At 39.0% G+C, this 19,371-nt stretch overlaps 5 protein-coding genes across 5 annotated transcripts; 4 read left to right on the top strand and 1 right to left on the bottom strand.

Moving 5' to 3' along the window:
* Positions 1–7,101: 7,101 nt before the first annotated feature.
* P174DRAFT_460570 (SWIRM domain-containing protein) lies at positions 7,102–8,286 on the top strand (the record flags this gene model as incomplete). Its single annotated transcript, XM_024829903.1, has 1 exon — positions 7,102–8,286. The coding sequence occupies one exon, from the start codon at positions 7,102–7,104 to the stop codon at positions 8,284–8,286; it is 1,185 nt and encodes a 394-aa protein (XP_024683096.1).
* A 1,024-nt stretch (positions 8,287–9,310) lies between these two features.
* Positions 9,311–11,148, top strand: P174DRAFT_441801 (CDC50/LEM3 family protein). The gene is made up of 8 exons (XM_024827417.1): positions 9,311–9,392; positions 9,431–9,462; positions 9,536–9,572; positions 9,637–9,733; positions 9,794–10,361; positions 10,382–10,498; positions 10,549–10,711; positions 10,764–11,148. Exons 1-8 carry the CDS (start codon positions 9,364–9,366, stop codon positions 10,861–10,863), a joined length of 1,143 nt encoding a protein of 380 aa, XP_024683097.1. The 5' UTR covers positions 9,311–9,363; the 3' UTR covers positions 10,864–11,148.
* A 157-nt stretch (positions 11,149–11,305) lies between these two features.
* P174DRAFT_370186 (zinc metalloprotease) lies at positions 11,306–12,344 on the top strand (the record flags this gene model as incomplete). Its single annotated transcript, XM_024822323.1, has 2 exons — positions 11,306–11,602; positions 11,670–12,344. 2 exons carry the CDS (start codon positions 11,306–11,308, stop codon positions 12,342–12,344), a joined length of 972 nt encoding a protein of 323 aa, XP_024683098.1.
* A 228-nt stretch (positions 12,345–12,572) lies between these two features.
* spt16 (chromatin-remodeling protein SPT16) lies at positions 12,573–16,360 on the bottom strand. Its single transcript, XM_024827418.1, has 7 exons — positions 16,000–16,360; positions 15,843–15,927; positions 15,663–15,784; positions 15,441–15,593; positions 13,946–15,377; positions 13,298–13,896; positions 12,573–13,242 (listed from the first exon to the last, which is right to left on the bottom strand). The coding sequence occupies exons 1-7, from the start codon at positions 16,177–16,179 to the stop codon at positions 12,754–12,756; spliced, it is 3,060 nt and encodes a 1,019-aa protein (XP_024683099.1). The 5' UTR covers positions 16,180–16,360; the 3' UTR covers positions 12,573–12,753.
* Positions 16,361–16,527: 167 nt separating this feature from the next.
* Positions 16,528–18,305, top strand: P174DRAFT_504229 (putative mitochondrial carrier protein; the record flags this gene model as incomplete). The annotated part of the gene is made up of 4 exons (XM_024831198.1): positions 16,528–17,070; positions 17,125–17,131; positions 17,248–17,396; positions 17,447–18,305. Exons 1-4 carry the CDS (start codon positions 16,862–16,864, stop codon positions 18,303–18,305), a joined length of 1,224 nt encoding a protein of 407 aa, XP_024683100.1. The 5' UTR covers positions 16,528–16,861.
* Between the last annotated feature and the right edge of the window lie 1,066 nt (positions 18,306–19,371).

The following is a 19,371-nucleotide window of genomic DNA, read 5'->3' on the forward strand; positions in this document are numbered from 1 at the left end:
AAAGCGGTTCCACCCTATGGAAACCGAAACCGGTGTGATTCCCTAGGCTAGGAACCAAACCCAAACTGCTGCGAGTTCGGTGAGGTTCGGGTTCGATTTTTGTGGTTCGGTTATGCAACTCTAATTCTAAAATAGATTATAAACTTTATATAAATTAACTTTATAAGATTTTCTATAGTTATATCTTTTCTATATAGATAATAGACTATAAATTTAGTGTATATATCTACTATGATAAGAATAAAATTATAGACCTTATTATCCTATTTAGATAGTAGTAAATCTATAATAAAATCTATACTAACCTATTCTATTAGCTTTTCTAGAACTAGTAGGGGTTATAAAAGTTTATATAGCTTATAGCTATATACTATAATTTATTAATAGATTATATATTATTAGATATATTCCTTAATATCTATAGTAATACTATACTACTAATATTAGCTTTAAATAGTATTTAAGATATACTTCTTCCTAAAATATCTATCTTACAGATTATTATAATTTCTATAGAGAATCTCCTAATAAATTATAGGTATATTTAGTATAAAGATATAATTCTTAAATCTAATAAGTCTATCTTTAGATCTTAACTAGAGTATAACTTATTACTCTAGAGTTATTTTTACTATCTCTTATAGCACCCTAGTATATTTTAGATATTTTACCTAAGCCTTATATAATAAGTCTACTATATAGTTAGTCCTAGCTCTAAAGTGTAAGTAGTCTTATATTATATTATAGCTTTTACTATAGTATATAATACTAGAATATCTAGAATATCTATATTATTATTAGTATAGCTCTTAGTTATATTAACTATTAGATCTACTTTTAGCTCCTAATTTTATACTAGTATACTAATTTTTACTAGTTTTAATATAATTAATTAACAGACTATTTTATATTTTAGCTTAAAGCTTCTCTATAAGTAATTTAGTAATATATTCTTTAGAACTATAGTATAGTCTAGATAATAGCTAGGTATATCTATAGGATTATTCTTCTTAGAGTAGTATTCAATTTAGATATTAAATATAGATAAGAATTCTAGCTATCTTATATAATATCTATTAAGTATTTTTATTATTAGAAAAGCCTATAGGTTAGTATAATTAGTAAGAATTTTAATAGTATTACTGTTACCTTTAATATAGTAGTACTATTACTTAATATATTATACTATAGCTAGTATTTCTCTATTATATATATTATAATAGATTTCTACTTCTTATATTTTCTATAATTAGTATACTACTAGATGCTATTACCTATTATCTTATAACTAGATAAATATATCTACTATTATAGCCTTTAAAGTATTAGGCTTAATAGAGCTTTTTCTTCTTAGATTAAAATAATATAGTATAGGAATAGAGATAAATTATTATTTTAGCTCTTTAAATATTTCTCTAGCTTTCTTAGTAAGGAATTCTCTTTCCCCCTTTAGAGGCTATTATATATACTATTTTCTATCCTTTATAATATAATCTTTTATTAAGTTAGTTAAGGGTATAGTAATTTTAGAGTAGTATATAATAAATCTTTAGTAGAAATTTATAAAGCCTAAAAACTATTATATCTTATAGATATTCTAAGGCTTAGACTATTTTATAATAATAATAGTTTAGCTAGGTTCTATTTTAATACCTTCTATACTAATATTAAACCTAAGGAAATTAATTTCTATAGTATAGAATTTATATTTACTATATTTAGTATAAAGTCTATATTTTTAGAGTCTAGCTAGGACTTCCTAGACTTACTATATATAATCTTCTATAGAATTAGAATAAATAATAATATTATCTAGATAGACTATATAGTAAGTATTTAGTAGATTACTTATAGCCTAATTTATATATAATTAGAATATAGCTAATATATTAGCTAGGCTAAATAGTATAATAGTATATTTAAAATATCTATATCTAGTATAGAATATAGTTTTTATTTATTATCTTTCTATATTTAGATTTAGTAATAAGTATCTTAGAGATCTAGCTTAGTATAGATCTTAGCTTAAGATAATCTATCTATTAGCTTACTTATAAGTAGTAGTAGATAATACTTTTTTACTATAATTTTATTTAGGCCTTAGTAATTAATATAGAGTTAAAGGCTACTATCCTTCTTAAATATAAATAATATTAGTATATTTATAGGGCTCTTAGATAGCCTTATCTATCCCTCTATAGATATTTATTAATATAATTCTAAAGGATATAAAGTTCTTCCTATAATAGTAGATAGTAGCTTATTATAAGGTAGCTAAATACCTTCTTTAAGGTCTATTATATAATTATATATAGTATTTTCTAGTAGTATACTAGCTTACTCTTTACTAAAGATATCTATAAATTCTATATATTCTAAGGGCAGTGCCTTCTTAGGTATATTTATAGTAGCTCTTAGCTATATAGGTTTTTCTATCCCTATAGGTATGGCTACTATATAAAATAGTACTATATAGATTTATAGTTCTTTTATAGCTATAATAGCTAATATAAGCTTAATATTTAGCTTATTTTTTCTATTATAGAACTCTATGCAGTAATGCTATGTAAGGTTTATTTAGTTAATATCTAGATTAATAGCTTCTAGCTAGTCTATACCTAGGATGAGGTTATACTTAACTATATTAACTATCTCTATAGCTAATTAGTAGACTTAGATATTTCCTATATAGTTAGTAATCTTTAACTTCTAGATTTCTCTAGCTATATAAAGTAATATTATAGCTATTAATAGCCTTTACTAGCTAATGTAGATATTCTATCCTAGATAGGAATCCTTTTATCTATTATTTAATTAATAAATATTTATTCTACTCTATTATTAATTAATATATTATATTAATAGTAGCTTTCTTTAATAAGAATATAGGTATAAAAGGCTAGTATCTTACTATTATTAGATTTTTCCTTAATACCTAATACTATAGTAGTATATAATATAGAGTAACTTAGTTTTTTAAGTACTTAGGAATCTATAGTTTAGTATAATATTTTAGTTAATAGCTATTTTTCTTATACCTATTATAATATATACTAGGATAGTCTCTATAAGGGGAATAAGAATATTTCTAGAAACTTTCTAAATTCTAATTAGTAATTATTATTAAAATTTCTGCTATTTTTAGGCTAGTAGTTATTTATTTAGCCTTATTAGTTATTATATAATCTAGAATTCTGCTAGTTATCTATTATAGGTAGGATTCTAGTATATTATTTATAAAGGGTGTTTTATTATGCTAGGGTTCTATCTTTAATAGTAGCTAAATAGAAGATATATACTTCTAGTAGTTCTAATAGATTAGTAAATCTAGTAGCTTTACTTTAAATAATTAGTAAAATATAGATATAGAGGAAATCTTTATAGATATAGTTAGTAGTTTTACTAGTTAGCTATAGATACTATCTATAAATATAGAGAATTCCTATATACTCTAGTATTCTAGCTAAGTAGTAGAGAAGTATTAAATAGCTACTTCCTTATAGAGCCTCTCTAGTATAGAGACTAGGTGTAGGTAGAAGTCCTAAAAATCTAACTATCTTAAGGTTAACTAGCTTAGCCTTATATGTCTGCTATTTTTTAATAGTATATATCTATAAGTTAGGTAGAGGCTATATAAATATAGTTTTCTTTATTTTTAAACTAATCTTAGTACTCTTTAAAGTAGGCCTCTAGGTAAATAAAGAAGGTAATATATTTCTTTATAAAATATATAGTAAATTACTTAATATTTACTAGCTTCTTTAGTCTTTCTAGTCTAATAATCTTTACCTTAATTTTTATAATTAGCTCTAGTATTAGTCTAGAATCCTGTATTTCTTATCTAATTAGGTTATTAACTTGCTAATTAATAATAGATATAAATTCTCTATTAAAGGTTTTATTCTAGATTTTCTATAGTTAAGTCTTTATCTTTTAGATATATTTTTAGATTTCTATCTCTTAGAGTCTTTACTTAAGGTATTATTCCTTCTATAGTAATTTATAGATTATCTTATTATCTTTATTAGGAATAATATCTATTATTTATTTCTTTTTTTCTATTATTTAGGGATTAGATTCTAAGGGTATAGTTAATTATTTTATTCTTTTAGAGGTATACTAATTATTAGTACTTAGTAGATAGATATTATCCTAACTATTATTTAGTTAATTAGTTATTTGTTTTATAAAATTAGATAATTCTTCTTAAATTAGGATTATTTAAGCTGCTTTCTTTATAGCTAGGGTTAACTTATTATACTAAGTTAGGGTTCTAGAGGAAGATCTTATACTAACTATTATTTTTATAGTATTCTAATAGGCTAATTAGGTTTTAAAGAGTAATTAGAATTATAAGATTAGTTATAGAAGCCTAATATTAACTAGTAAGATTAGTATAAAGGGAGTAAATAACTATATATTACCTAAGTAAGAAGAACTAATTACTAAGTTATAGAATATTTAGTAACTTATAGAGATAATTATAGTATATATTATATGACCTAGCATATATAGTGGTCTTATGGCCCACTATAGCCCTTAATAATTATCTTAATATCCTTAAGTATACTAACTCTAAGACTATTATATAGCTCTTCATAGATAGATTTATTAGATATTATAGTATTCCTAGTATTATTCTCTTAGACTATATAGCCTATAGTTTATTAGCTAGTTCTAGAAGTATTTTTATAAATAATTAAATATTAAGTAATATCTACTATCTATAGATAGATAGATAGATTAATTAAATAAATACTATATTATAGGCTTACTTATAGAACTTCTATAACTATACTTAAACTAATTAGAAGTTATTACTATTAATAACTTAACTAGTAATTAATAGCTAGAATATAATTAATACTAAAGTTAGCCTATTCTTCCTAGACTATAGATATAATATTAAACTACTTAAGATTAAAGTACTAAATTATAAGGCTACTACTAGTAATATAGCCTATTTACTAAAGAGGAGGGCTAGTAGTATTATTACTAAAATAAAAAAAGCTATTAAGATAACTTAATTAAAACTTACTATAGCCTAGTAGTAGTATAAAGAGTATTTAAATTATTCTTATTTAATAAGTCTATACTATGTTATTAAATTAAATATATAATTAAATCTATAGAATATTTAAATAAATTATCTAAGCTAGAAGTTATTATAATATATAGTATATAAAGTTTATTATTCTAGATTATATACTTATTAACTAGATATACTACTAGATATATATAATATATTTTATATTAGTCTTCTATATCTTACTATAAGTAATCTATTCTTAAGCTAATTAAATAATAATTACTAGCTATCTTCTATACTAGTTAATAGTAAGGCTAAATATATAGTTAAAGAGATCCTATAAGAGTATAAGAAATAAATTAGATAAGAATACTATATAGAATACTTAATTAAATAAGTAGGTTATAAATACCCTACCTAGAAGCCTACTACTAATCTTACTAATATAGTAATACTTAATATTTAGAGGAGCTACTAGCCTTAATTTAAAGGGGAGAATAGTATAGTAAATAAAGCCTATTAGATATAAGCTTAAGCTTACTAGTACTTATAATCTATCTTAGGTATTAATAAACTCTAGTCTAAATTAGATACTAGCTTATAGTTATATAATAATATACTAACTAATAAAGTAAGCTTATATTATATAACCTTAGCTATAATTTATATACTCCTTTTTATATTTAGCTGCTATAGCCTTAGTAGGAGCCTCTTAGTAATTTCTTACCATCTAAATCTAGATTACAGATTTTATGGCTTCTAGCCCGTGATAATACAGATGCCATTTTTACTATACCTGCCTCAGTCCCTGCTATTTTATTTTAGCCAGATATCAACAGGTCAGTAATAGAATAAGTAGGGAATGTGATATTATTCAACTTATAGCTAATAAACTATATTACTACATTATGTCTTGCATTACTTTTTAGTAGGGTGAGGTGTGGCTAAATAGGTGGTATCACATGACTGTCTCATGATATATAGTGAGTTTATTACAGTCCAACCCCAACACATATTAAACAGCTTCTAGTCTGTGGTGTGGTGAACATAATGGCCTGCTGTAGCTCTAGAGGCGCATAATATAGTAGTCATACTGTAGTAGGTAAGGTATTGGCTGTGGTGCTGTGGATAGAAACCATCATCCATATCTTACTCTGTAAGGTACTCTACAGCTGACAGGAGGCACAGTACCTATGGTATGTATACTTTGGGGCAATCACATCTTTTATTCCAGCCAATTATGATGAAGGAGGGCATCAATGTCCCACATCCTGTCGTCATGTGGCATAGGTCATTGATCATTCCACCCCTCCACTCTAGTCATAGGAACTGTTTCAGTTCCTTGTTGATGCCTAAAATCTTCAATAATTCCTAGTTCCTTCATAACAACAGTAAAGTATTTTAGATTTTTACACTTTTAGGTTGATAATTCATCTCTTCTCTATATCCATACCTCTGGTATTCTTACATCTTCCCCCCAAAAAACTGCCCATTAGATGTCAGCATACACTACCTCAAGAGTAACACCTGACTGGATCACTGCATGCGCCCCCGCATTCATATTTATTACTGCCCTGTGATGACACTGTCTACTAACAAGCTAAATCTAAGCCATCACCGCACTGACTCATCATCAGATCTACTCTTAAAGTCCATTTGGGAAAACCTAAAGACTATCAAGTCATTTGTCAACAAGGCTCATCACAACCCCGTCCCCTCCTTCCAGCATCGAGCCATCAGATTCCCAGTCATATTCAATAAGGGAGAACCGACTCTCAAGTACCCAGTGGCTGGGAGTTCAATTGCTCTCTGAGTCATATCTGTCCATTGCCACCCTACACAAAGGAAGTGGCCCTGACAAATCACCTTTCACGTGTGTTTTGCCAACATTAGGTTGACAGTCACCTTTCCATTGACTTCTACTAATACTCTCGCATCAGCCTTCATCATCAATTGCCTTTTGAGGCATTATATTTCCAACAAACCCAAATCACATCTGATACACTATTCCTTACTTCCCACTCCAACCCAGCTCATCTTTTGCACTCCTGAGTCCCATCTCTATCAATAGAATGAACCCGTATACACCCCCAACGCCGTTGGACCAAAATCCTAAACTCACCATGAGTCGCCTACCGTCTGTTTCCAGTCTCATGTCACCTCCTGAATCCAAACCGTTCGAGAATTTCAATACCTCATTGTCACCTTACTCGACATCACAGGATTATTGCTCGTTTGTCCATGGCATGAAACTTCCTCCCATTTCTGGCGAACGGAAGCGAACGCAGTCAGAAATGGATTTACCATCGCCGCCCGTCACTCCGTACACTGGAAATAAGAAAAGAAAATCGGATGTCCCAGGGGAAATCGAGCGAGATGCTGTGCTCGGTTCCTCGAGAGATCCTGTTCTGTTCCCACATCACGATTCTTTGACAGATGTTGCCACTGATGAGCCCTTGTTTGGGCAGATTCTTCCCGCCCCAGCAGAGGTTCTAATGGAACAACATATCGATTCTCACATGGCAAGATTTGATAACAAAGTGAATAAGCCAACACGTGATGAGTATCTCTTAGCGCTCTCCTGTGTGCCAGTCGTTTCCGCCCAGTATAACCGGAACCCTGCTGCCTGGGCCAAGGAGGAACGCGAGACACTTGAGCGTCAACTGTTCATGATGAATCGTCGCCGACCTAAAATTTTAGATGCAAAATTAAAGAAGATTGCGCCGGCACCGAGCAAACGGGCGGTTGCCACACAGCCTCGCGCACAGCGAATACCGCGGGCCAAGCGTTCCCCCAAATCTACGCCGCATCAGAAGGCGCATGAATCCTTTGACTTACCTGCTCAGACGAGTACTAGGCCTCCCAGAGGCATAGGAACAAATCGGGATGACACAGATTATACTTCCATCAAGGATTTCTCACCCTCACCAGAAACACTTGGCGGCAATGCGAAGGCATTGAAGGCAGACTGGAAAGGACAGATGTTAGATCTTAGCCAGGATCCAGACCGCCACCTTTTGAGCCCGGCTGAGCTCAGCCTTGCCTCCACCTTGAGGCTCTCATGCGCAACATACTTATGCAGCAAACGCCGCATCTTCGAGGCTCGTGTGAGAGCTTTAAGGATTGGCAAAGAGTTCCGCAAAACAGATGCCCAGCAAGCTTGCAAGATTGATGTCAACAAAGCGAGCAAGTTGTGGACCGCTTATGATCGTGTCGGCTGGTTCGATTCGGAACACTTTCAACAGTATTTACCTTAGCAATTGGTGAATTTTTATTGGTCGATAATACTCATACCTTGCTATGTTGCGATTAGTGTTATTTTAGCTTTATTCTGTGGGAGTTGGACTCGGACCAGGTTACTTAATAGCGAATCGATGATTATAGCCCCCTGCTGCACTTTGGAATGGGGCGAGTTCTTTCCCTTCCAGACCTCCTCTGCACCTTGGACTCTTTGGTTTACGAGAGGTGCACGGCTGGACTGTGCCCTTATCAGTTCTAGGATAGAAAGACTTTGCATAAGTCATATGCTGGTTCCTTTTTTACTTATTCACCTGACTAATTCTTAACTTTGGTACAACTTGATTCGGGCGCTCTCTTTCGGCAATCCCGGCATGCTTGATTTTCGACAGGCTGTTATATGACTGTCAACCTACGGTCGTACGTTAAAGGCTGCCAGCATGTCTCGTAACCTTATCTGTTAAAAAGTAGGCTTATACAGAATGAACCTATGATTTTCTATCAATACCTTAGCCTTAGTACTCAGCTATACTCAGGGCAGGTTCCCAGAGTTAGCCTGCAAGGGTGTCCTTGATTAATGCGGAAACCACCGACAAGTCACAGATCACTCTATACAGTGTTAATCGACAATTTTCCTATAGAGTTTCTAAATGTACATAGGTTGAGATTTATACCGTCCTTCATCAACCTGGTTCGACTACCTAGTGTAACAGGTTCCAAAATAATAGCAGGGTCTTTTGGGACCTATGAGCTGCCTGTGAAGTTAAAACATAAAAACTAAGGCAAAGATCTGAAATAACCTTAAGTAGTTGCTAATTAAGGTAGTCGTCCGTCGTCGGGTAGTAGGTAAGTCGAATGTCAGTGAATCTGGACTCTGGACGTCTGGAGTAGAAAGTGGAAGACACTAAGGCATGCATTTGAATCAACGGAGAGTACCGTAATATATGATTCGAGGACGCCACCCGAATGGTCCATTAACTCCTTATTAGTACTACTTTCTTATCTAACTACTGGACAACTCTTAATGGTTTAGACCGACCAGAACCTCTTCATACTCAATCCCCATTGAAATTGATTTAGAAAGCCATCATATCGATATGTCTAATGTGGAAACTCCTCAAACAGGGTCTCTCAAAGATCAAGCTCGTGGGGGCAAACTGACAGCGATAAGAAGTCAAAGACTAGGAGACCTGCTAGTAAGAGCCCTCTCAGTCTTTAAGAAATCTCCGTGGATACCTATTTTCCTCAATACTTACAGCCCAATAACAGACACTGCTTTCAGACAACAGCGCTTAAAAGCCTGGCAGTAAGATCTAAATCTAAGTATATTGTCGATTATACCTAAATTTGCTAACACGTCGACACCATAGACCAATTCTCACGCCGCGAAGCGTTCTGCCAATCTTCTTTGTATTCGGCATCATATTTGCACCGATCGGTGGCCTTCTCTTATGGGCTAGCTCCCAAGTATGTATTGTCGATTCAAAATTTCATGCGCATTGCCATCTGACATAGCACAATGATAAGGTCCAAGAGATATCTATAGATTATTCAGAATGCGCGGAAAAGGCCCCTTCTTACCCAGTCTCAATTGCAGACCGAGTCAAGTCATCGTTCAAGTCATCGACTGGACAGTCTACCCCGACATGGGAGCGTCGTATAGAGAACGGGACTACCATTTGTCGGCTGAGTTTCGAAGTACCGGACGATTTAGGGCCTCCCGTCTTTCTGTACTATCGTCTTACCAACTTTTACCAGAACCATCGGCGATACGTGAAGTCATTGGATATAGATCAGTTGAAAGGCAAAGCCGTTGACAATAAGACCATCGATGGTGGCTCATGTGATCCTCTTAAACTCGACCCTACTGGAAAGGCTTATTACCCGTGCGGACTCATTGCGAACTCACAGTTCAATGACACAATACACAGCCCTGAACTCCTCAGTGACTTGAACCCGACAGTGTACTTCATGACTAACAAGGGCATCGCCTGGGATAGTGATAAGGAGCTTATTAAAACCACACAATACAAGCCATGGGAAGTTGTGCCACCACCGAATTGGCACGACCGTTACCCAAACGGGTATATTGACGGTATCCCGACCTTCATGAAGATGAAGACTTCATGGTTTGGATGAGGACCGCTGCGCTACCGGCTTTCAGCAAACTGTCCCGCAGAAATGACAGCGTGTCTATGAAAGCTGGCTCTTATCGCCTGGATATTGAAGATCGTTCGTTCGCGCTATGCAATTCACCTTACCACTGGCTAATTGGGCTCTAGGGTTTCCGGTTACTGAGTATGGTGGCACGAAGTCAATTCTCATCTCCACCAGAACTGTCATTGGGGGACAAAATCCTTTCATGGGTATAGCTTATGTCGTCGTTGGCGGTATTTGCGTCCTTCTTGGGGCTCTGTTTACCCTTGCACATTTAGTACGACCAAGGTATGTATTATTGATCCTCTGCTCGACAACTATTAAAGCTTACTGTGGTTAGGAAACTCGGCGATCACACTTACTTGACCTGGAATAATGAACAGGAAAGTACAGTCACTGCTACGGGCAGGAATGACAGATTTGGACCGCATGCCCATTGATACAGGCTTAACCAGCAAATTGCCTTGTTTCGTGCGGTATGATGGCAGTCTCTCTTTTTTCTTTTTTTCCTTTTTTTGCGCGCTCTGTCATTGCTGCTTTCGAGGTGTTCACATGGTTATCGGGCTGAATCTCACTGCCATTGCTCTAAGCATTACAGTATGTGCTAATCTTCTTTTGCTAAGATGTTGATTCCGAGACTGTTTCCTGAATAGGCATGATTCCTCTATTGGTGAATATAACAAAGTTCAGAATGTGCACACTTCAGACTGGAATTTCTCCACTTGTCCCTTGTCAGGAACTTCCCTGTCAGAGACGACATTCCTGTCTTTGGGTAATCAACACCAAACATTCCAGTTTCCAATAGCAACAAGATGTACTTTATAAATTCCAGGCAGCCTTCAGAGATTGAAGCCAAGATGCTCTGCAACAAGCTTCCTCAACATGATGTTGCCTTCCATTTCCTGCGTTTATGTCTTGTCTGTTATAAGCCTCATGTCAAACCGCCGAACTCTATGTCGTGCGACGGCTTTACAGGGCCGTTCTCTTTGTGCCACTGGTGGTCCAGATGCAGCATTCAGGGCTGAACATGAGAGACTAGGCGCGTTCGAATCGAAACCTAGTAGCGTATCTTACGACATGCGAAGAGCCTTGGAGCCCATTGAGATAGAGACGTGGTTTCACATTGTGAGTGGTGAAACCGATGCAGATTTAGTAACGGACGAGATGGTCATACTTCAGGTCAGTTTACGTTTATCAGAGACGGCTGCGTCGTGGTTACTCTTCCAGCTAGTTGACAATCTCGAAGTTACATTATTTGCAAAAAGCCTATGAAAACGCTTCGATATCCTATCGGTTAAAGGGCGTCACCCGTCATATTAATAAAACTTGGGCGCGCAATGGGGATGACTCCGCCATGAAGAAAGCACTTCGCAAGGGAGGTTACAGCACGTTAAATGTCTACTTTCAGACCAATCTACAGCCGCCCTCCACCACAGACTTTGCGAGATGGACCTTTGAAGGTGACAATCGCCACGCATATAACTCAGACCTTGCCCCCCCTAGCGTCCTTGGTTTCTGCACTCTTCCGGATCCAAGCATTAACGCCAGCAGCCCTCGAGTCAGCTACTCCAAAGATGGCTGCAATGTGCTCGCTAAGACTATGCCTGGTGGCCCCATGACTCATTACAATCGGGGTGGTACTGCAATACACGAAATTGGTCACTGGAATGGTCTCTTACACACTTTTGAAGGGGAGTCGTGTTCGAAAGACAATGCTGGTGATTACATTGCAGACACACCGCAGCAGTTGGTGCCCACTGATGGGTGCCCTTCTCAGAAGGATTCATGCCCGGATAGCCCTGGCTTGGACGACATACATAATTTCATGGACTATTCATCTGATGACTGTTATGCTTCCTTTACATCTAATCAGCTGAAGAGAATGCGAGACATGTGGTTCTCCATGAGAAAAGGAAAATAACATCTGGCCTGGGACAAATTCTGATTATCTATTTTCTAGTACTCAGTAGTTTTCGTAAATAGAGCTTGGAGAGACATCGCTCTCTGACCACCATGACATATCCTACTGTGTTACTTTCCCATGTTATCGCCCTTTCGACTAGGGAATCTCCCATGATCATTCACATTTGCTGTCTAAGCCCATGGTTACCCGAGCACAAGATGCAACTAGAGTTAGTTGAGCATGAGATTAGCCATTATTCATCTACCCAGATACACTGTCAAAGCAAAGCCCATAGCCCTATCCGCAAGATTCTACTGAGCCAATACATGACCATTATTATCGAAGATAATCTATATGAAAGAGTAGTCGATGAAAGGCGGATCGATGAAACTCAAGAGTATTTGGACGAGAAGTCGCATAAACCACGCTACCGTTTTCGCTTCTTGCCATGTTCTTCATCATCCAAGCCGCCTTCCCTATCCTTCTTCTTAGCTTTCCTTTCGAGCTCATCCCAATCTTCACCACTCTCTTCTTCTGCGCTGAAATCACTTGCCTCTGCGCTAGCATCGTCGTCAAATTCGCTATCGTCCTCAGAGCTCTCATCTGCCGCCGCCAATTCCGACTCGGAAAGCTCAAATGCAGACTCCTCCTCCTCTTCCGATCCGTCCTCCGAATCAGACTCTGCGGCTAAGAAGGACCAACCTCCATCCGCAAAGAAACCGTAAGGATCACTCACAACCGTTTTCATGATGGTTGTCCAGTTGAGGTTCAGAGGTCCCTCGGTGAAAGCAATATCGACGGAATCCAGCCAATCTTTCACGCCTTCCAAGGACTCAACCGGGATCGTGTTTATATGAACAGGGGCCCTGTGAAAGTCCTTGAATACGAAGACTAGGTCAAAGTTCTTGAGACCAAACTGCAAATCCATTAGCAAAACAATAATATTAATCACAACATTAGTAGAACCTTACCTGCACTCTCTCGAGATGGGCAATTTCAATCTCATTCAGGGTGATGACTAGGAAGGGTGGTTCCGTCAATTGCACGAGGGCGTCAGTGGTCGGTTGTATCAGAACATTGGAGCGGTTGGGGACGCCAGTGAAACCAATCTCTCGAAATGGTATGTCGACATCAACGCCCTCGTCTTTCCCGGCATCGGCTATCTTCTCAGCGAAAGCCTTGAATTCTCTGTCCAATGCTGCTCTGCGTCGCCTTTCTTCTTGTTCGGCCTCGAATTCCTCTTCATCTCCATAGCGATGTTTGCGCCTGCGATTGCCAGTCTCGTCGAATTGCATCTCGGTGGCCTCCCGGTAAAACTGCACATCTCTCGTTTTCCTTTTCCCAATCATGATAGGCGTTTTGAGATGGACGTGAATGAGGACAATCAACTCGTGAGCACACGGCTGGAAGAACAAATGTTTCACATTGCTGAAGAGCACGTCGACGTGTTCATTCCGGAACGGAGACATGTATCGAAGACCGTTCTGATGTATCTCGACCTCACCCGGAACGCGCTTCCCATCCAAAGGAGGCCGAAGATAGACGTCAGGTAACTTTACAGGACGGCGGTCTATGAGTGATTAGCATTGGCAACAGATTTGGGCGGTGCAAGGAAGTACTTCGGATCTCAATGAGCTTGTCTTGCTCTACGACGTCTTCCATCTCCTTCTTTTCTTGCTCCCGCCTCAAAGCATTTTTTCTCAGTTCAGTGATATCCTGGGCAACCTGAGCCAGCCTCTCGTTGTCCTTAGAACGAAGAGTCAGGTTTCGCAGGAAATGAGCCGACAGATCCTCGAAAGGCTGGTCGTCCTTCCTACCAACTCCCTGGCCGGGGGAAAGGAAGTTGATGCGGAGGTACGCATATTCGCCCTCGTCGCTTTTACTTGCATTCTTGATTGTGTTGATATGGAACGGGACTGGTCGACCCATTATGGGAACTATTACTGTAGATGCTTTTTGGTCAACATATATCGTGAGATCTCTCACCTTTGTTGGCAATTGATTATCCCTCTTGTACGATTCGAACCGTTTGAATTTTTTCTGCGTAACTCCATTGTCGTCTCCGGTAGTTCCAGCAAATCGATCAAGGCCCTCTTTTGTCTTTTTAGCGGCTAGCTCCTTTTGGTGCTCGCGGCGACGCGCCTCAGCACCTTCATTTATTTGAGTTGGCCGTTCCGCTCGGAGCTTCGTTCTTGTGATGTTCCTGCTAGCGATAGCACTGGTTTTCGCTTCCTTTTTCTCCTTGATGGGTTTTTGAGGTTCATCTTCGTCTCCGAAGTAGAATGATACGGAGTCCATGTCAAGACCTGCATCCTTGGTGAACACATGTGGCCCATTTTCTCCCACACGAACGGTGTCTGTGATGACCATAGAGTAAGTTGAACTCTTGCTTCCTTTCAATTCCGGGTCTTCAACGTCTGTTAGTCCCACTGTGATAGAGAGAGTCATGCCGCTTTTCAGTGTTCTGCTGTTTTTCCCATTCAGCACCATGTTAGGGTCTCGAAGCTCAATTCCGATACCAGCACCGACACTCTTGACGAAGTGGGACTCAAGTTCCGGTTTCTTCGTCCGGATTAAATTGATCGCCTTGTTGTATAGGTCTTTGGCGATTGTGCCGTCGCGCACATCTCTCATAACCGCTTCATGTAAAGCCAGAAGAAAGGCATAGTTTGTCTCTTGAGACTTACTCGGATCCACTAAGTAGGTCCGCGCAATCATTGAACTGTAAGTCTTATACCGTATCCCGAATCCAGCGATAATAATGCCCGGTTCGAGATTGCTGTTATCAGACACTGCTGTGAGTCTAAGGTCATACTTTCCCCCGCTTTGAATGACGGGTCCATAGGCCCAGTCAATCTGTTGAGCGTCGAACTCGGCCGGTAGTTTGCCCAGTTTGTTGAAAAATTTAGCGTCGTCGATTTTTGCATCGACCCGCGCGGAAAGAGCCTTATGAGTCATTTGCTTTTCTTCGTCGAGAAGGCGTGACATTTCCTCCACAAAGTATTCAGACATCAAGCCACTGCAAGCTCGTGAAGCGTTTCTTATGGACACCTGCATAATATTAGCTAATTGTCCTTCCCAATTCCCCAAACAGTAAGCTCCTTTTCAACGCACCAACTCGTCGGTATCTTTCACTGCAAATGCAGCCGACAGAGCCGGCGAAATGTCAACTTCCTCTATTTCGCCAGATAATGTCGCAAAAGTGCGCTTCCAGTCTTCGGCGAAGGGACCTGCAGTTGTGTCCTTCGGTAAAACACCGACTTTATTCTTCATACGGACGACGAAATTAGTTCCAAGTAACAACACAACAGCAATGTCACTTGATAGAGCACTTACACCAGTGCTTCTGATGACTTCAATGCATTTCTCGAAAGACCTCAATTTCCCTTCAGGATCCTTTGTTGTAACCAGTATTTCAACTGGGATCTTGCCACCCCTCAACGGCTCAAGATGCTTGGCTGAGTGGACACCCTCTATTCAGCAAAAAGCCCCTGTACTTCGGACGTAAAGATTTACCTTTCTTCGCAGTTGTCACAACATAAACAGCTTCCAACGTAAAGACGAGAAGCGTGGCTGGAAACTCATAACCAAGCAACCAGAACTAACAGTCAACCGACAATTATGTTAGCATTGCAAAGGAAGCACCAAGTGTAGCGGCAGGGATTGAGCATACATGCATAGCGTTATTCTTTTGAAAAGTATTCGCCTCGTCAGTCTTGCCCATTAAGATGACAATCGAGCCAACACCACCAAATGTGGGGTGACTTGAGCGTTTGTCCGCTCTCCATGCCGTGTAGAAGCTTGACAACCGATTGAAAAACGAAGTCTTGTCTATCACAATCTCTTCAGCCATGATCTGATGGCGTTGAAAGTGAGATTGTCGTGCAGGGTGTGCTTAGCCTGCCTGAAGAACTAGAAGTGCACAAGTCTCGTCAAGCTTCTCTGATCGCCTTAATCTCTGAATTCGGTAACGCGAATATGGTAAAAACAAAAGTCCAAGGATGTGACGATGCACAGGACTATGTAAGGACGGAGAATAGCGAAGTCTGAAGTTGTACTCACGCGAGGCTGGTGCTACGCGTTTTCCCATGTTTGAGCAGTTTGCATCCTTTGCATGGTATGCTAACTCTCAATTGGACTCTTGGTATGGAGAACAATAAAAAGAGTTCCAATGATATCTGAGTAAACATTTATTATTTTTACGGGAGTTGAAACGTATTTATTGCCTTTCAGATTCAATTCAGATTCACATCACTATAAGGCATACTTCTTTTTCGGTCTTCTTTTATTTATTATCATGCCTACCCAGGTACCATACCTTTCCTGAAAAGGTGATCCAACATTGATAATCTCAATGTTTCTCAACTTGTCTTATCCTTCATCTCGATTATTTTCTCCATATTCTGCTACCTCTCTGTAGGAGAGGATTGGTAAAATATCCGGATACGCAACTGATAATCATCCTCTCCGCGAGCTTTTGTGATCTGAATGCATATACGTCCCGATGGAGAAGGGCGCGCTCAGTCATCCGCATAATGTCATCTGAGGATACCATTTCCCTTGGGGATCAAGTACGCTTCGATGACAATGTCTCTGGCGCAGAATCCAGCAAGTCCACTCAAAGAAACCCTCGGAATGATGCAGCCACTGGCGCTTCGGCAGCTGGTGTTCGTGCAGTCAGTGCGCAGATGGTTGCTTTCTACTTCAGAGCTCCCGTGAAGGCCTTTTTTCGCACTCGGGTTGAGTATGCACTCCTCCCCCTCGCTACTCAGACTGAGATTTGTTGACACACGTGCAGTTATATGGTCCGTATAACGGTCGAAACACTTCCTGGCTTCTTTTCTCCGAATTTCTTAGGACTTCTATACTCATCGTGCCCGACATGAGCTGATGATTGTTCCGCTCGAAACGTTCGCGTTAGGCATTCGCAAGAGCTGTCAACCCTCATTCCGCTGAAAAGCGTTGGTCATTACATACAACGACTCCTGGTCTTCTCGTCCATGCCGTTCGTACTTATGGTTGGCGGTTCATCCCCAATCAGCTTTTACCACCTATGTTGGCAAATGCAGGGTGAGTTAAGTCCGCCCTTCGGTCACTCTGAGCCTAACAACTGCTGTTAGCATTGGCGCTGTCCTGTATACGTCGTATCTACAGGCCCTTGGCATCCTATATGAACCCGTTTCCCGAAGTGTCAAGCGTATATACCCTCCTGCATCTCCTGTTGATACATTTGCAGCTGGCTTTGCCGCTGGTGCGGTACAGTCAGTTGTAGCTGCGCCTCTAGATGCTGTTCAGGTTCGATTACGAACGAATGACATGCTCCATGGCCAGTACCGCAGCATGTGGCACTATGGGCAGAACAAACTCAAAGAAATTGGTCTTCGCGGCATTTTCGCAGGCTGGAGCCTGTCTCTTCTGCGCGACTCATTTGGATACGCTGTTTTCTTCAGTACTTTCGAGTACATAAAGTCGCAAGCATATTATTCTTTCATTACAAGATATTACGGGTCACTTCGCAGCCATCAGCTGGACGGTCTGCGAGACCCTCAATCAAGTGACCGTGGGGTCCCGCTCATCAAACCTCACTATAGCTTAGAGCCATGCTTCCTGATGTTAGCCGGTGTAGCAGCGTCAATTGCGCAGCAGGCCGTACAGCATCCGCTGAGTGCTATCCAGAATATTCATTATTCTCGACTAGAATATCTTGATCATCAGGCTAACCTGATCTCCACGAAAGGGCAGATGATGCAAGTCTATTATTCCGCTTATCGAGAAACATTCAAACGCTGCAGGAGGAGAGCAGCACGTGCTGGTGGTTGGCGTAAATGGTTATTTCAGGGGTTTGTAGGAAATGCTCTTCGCCAAGTGCCTAGCACTAGTACTGGGCTTGTGATATTCGAACTTGTGCGTCGCAAATATGCTAATTTGGCTGACGCCATCTACATTCAGAAAGACGGCTACGACATTCTTCTGACTTGAGAGAAAGGTCTGGTCAGTGATTGTATCAAATTGTCACGATGAGCCCTCATTGATTGTTCTCGTACCAATGTTCAGCGATAGGATATTCGAAGACGCACATTGATGTTGATTTTCGCTGCTTCTACATGTCATCTCGCCTCGAGCCCGTTTCCTGAACTTCTGTACGAGCGAATGGACAGGTCGGGTCTTATCTCAGGTCCTTGTACTATATTCATGGAGTGGATGTCAGATGACTGTTCACATGGCACGTCTATAAGATTGTCTGGCCTCTCGCTGTGCTGACAATATTACCATATTTGACCAGATTATGTGACTTTGTCTCCTGAGATGCTGATGTAGGCTATGCCTGTCATGAGTTTTGCGTAATGGTCCCGGTCAAGTCAGTCCTACTGCGTACCTTTTTTGTAAACATTACGCCAGTACTTTCGCCATGCAGTATAATGTAGCCAGACCATCTGTAAATATTGAGGAAGTACACTAGAATACTGACAGGTTGTCCTGCTTTCAATGGCAAGGCCTCAGATATTTAACCTCCCATTCATGAACTTGTGGTCACAGGTGAGACTCTGGTGACGGCACAAGAGAGACCACGGCCAGACCTAATCAGTCTGAATGGACAATTCATATATGCTCACTCGTCAAAAGGCATCCTGAAGAGCTTCCTTTCTATTCATACTCTGGGTTTCAGAGTCCCAAGTACATGGCTCTTCGACCTGGAAGTTCCGACAAGGTGGTTTAGAGTACCAACTGTACTACAGAGTACCGTCACTTTTAGTATCGCTGAGATGCTTCCTAGGAGGTACCGTGTTGTGTAGAGTGTAAGGTACCTTGAGAAAAGAGGTGAGACCTCCACCATTATTGGCTCACTGCCCATAACAGGATCTACTTAATTGTTGGCCTTGATTTCAGATGCAATGAATAAGTAGTGGACTGTTCGGCTGGGTCCCAGTAATGGTAGAAGAGGTGTACGGAGTATCTGCCTTGTAGATACATTATTCATTATTGGTGCCTCAACAGCCATTTTCATATTCATAACCTTTCTTAGCATGGAGAGGGTGGGTATGAT

The sequence above is a fragment of the Aspergillus novofumigatus genome, assembly GCF_002847465.1.
Source record: "Aspergillus novofumigatus IBT 16806 chromosome Unknown P174scaffold_4, whole genome shotgun sequence".
Classification (NCBI taxonomy): domain Eukaryota; kingdom Fungi; phylum Ascomycota; class Eurotiomycetes; order Eurotiales; family Aspergillaceae; genus Aspergillus; species Aspergillus novofumigatus.

Coding starts and splice junctions, on each gene's coding strand:
- spt16 (XM_024827418.1), bottom strand. CDS start 16,179: ATGGCTGAAGAGATTGTGATAGACAAGACTTCGTTTTTCAATCGGTTG. Junction 15,928..15,999: donor AAAAGAATAACGCTATGCAT/GTATGCTCAATC, acceptor GTTGACTGTTAG/TTCTGGTTGCTTGGTTATGA. Junction 13,897..13,945: donor CAAGCTCATTGAGATCCGAA/GTACTTCCTTGC, acceptor AATCACTCATAG/ACCGCCGTCCTGTAAAGTTA.
- P174DRAFT_441801 (XM_024827417.1), top strand. CDS start 9,364: ATGTCTAATGTGGAAACTCCTCAAACAGG. Junction 9,734..9,793: donor TCTTATGGGCTAGCTCCCAA/GTATGTATTGTC, acceptor CACAATGATAAG/GTCCAAGAGATATCTATAGA. Junction 10,712..10,763: donor GCACATTTAGTACGACCAAG/GTATGTATTATT, acceptor TACTGTGGTTAG/GAAACTCGGCGATCACACTT.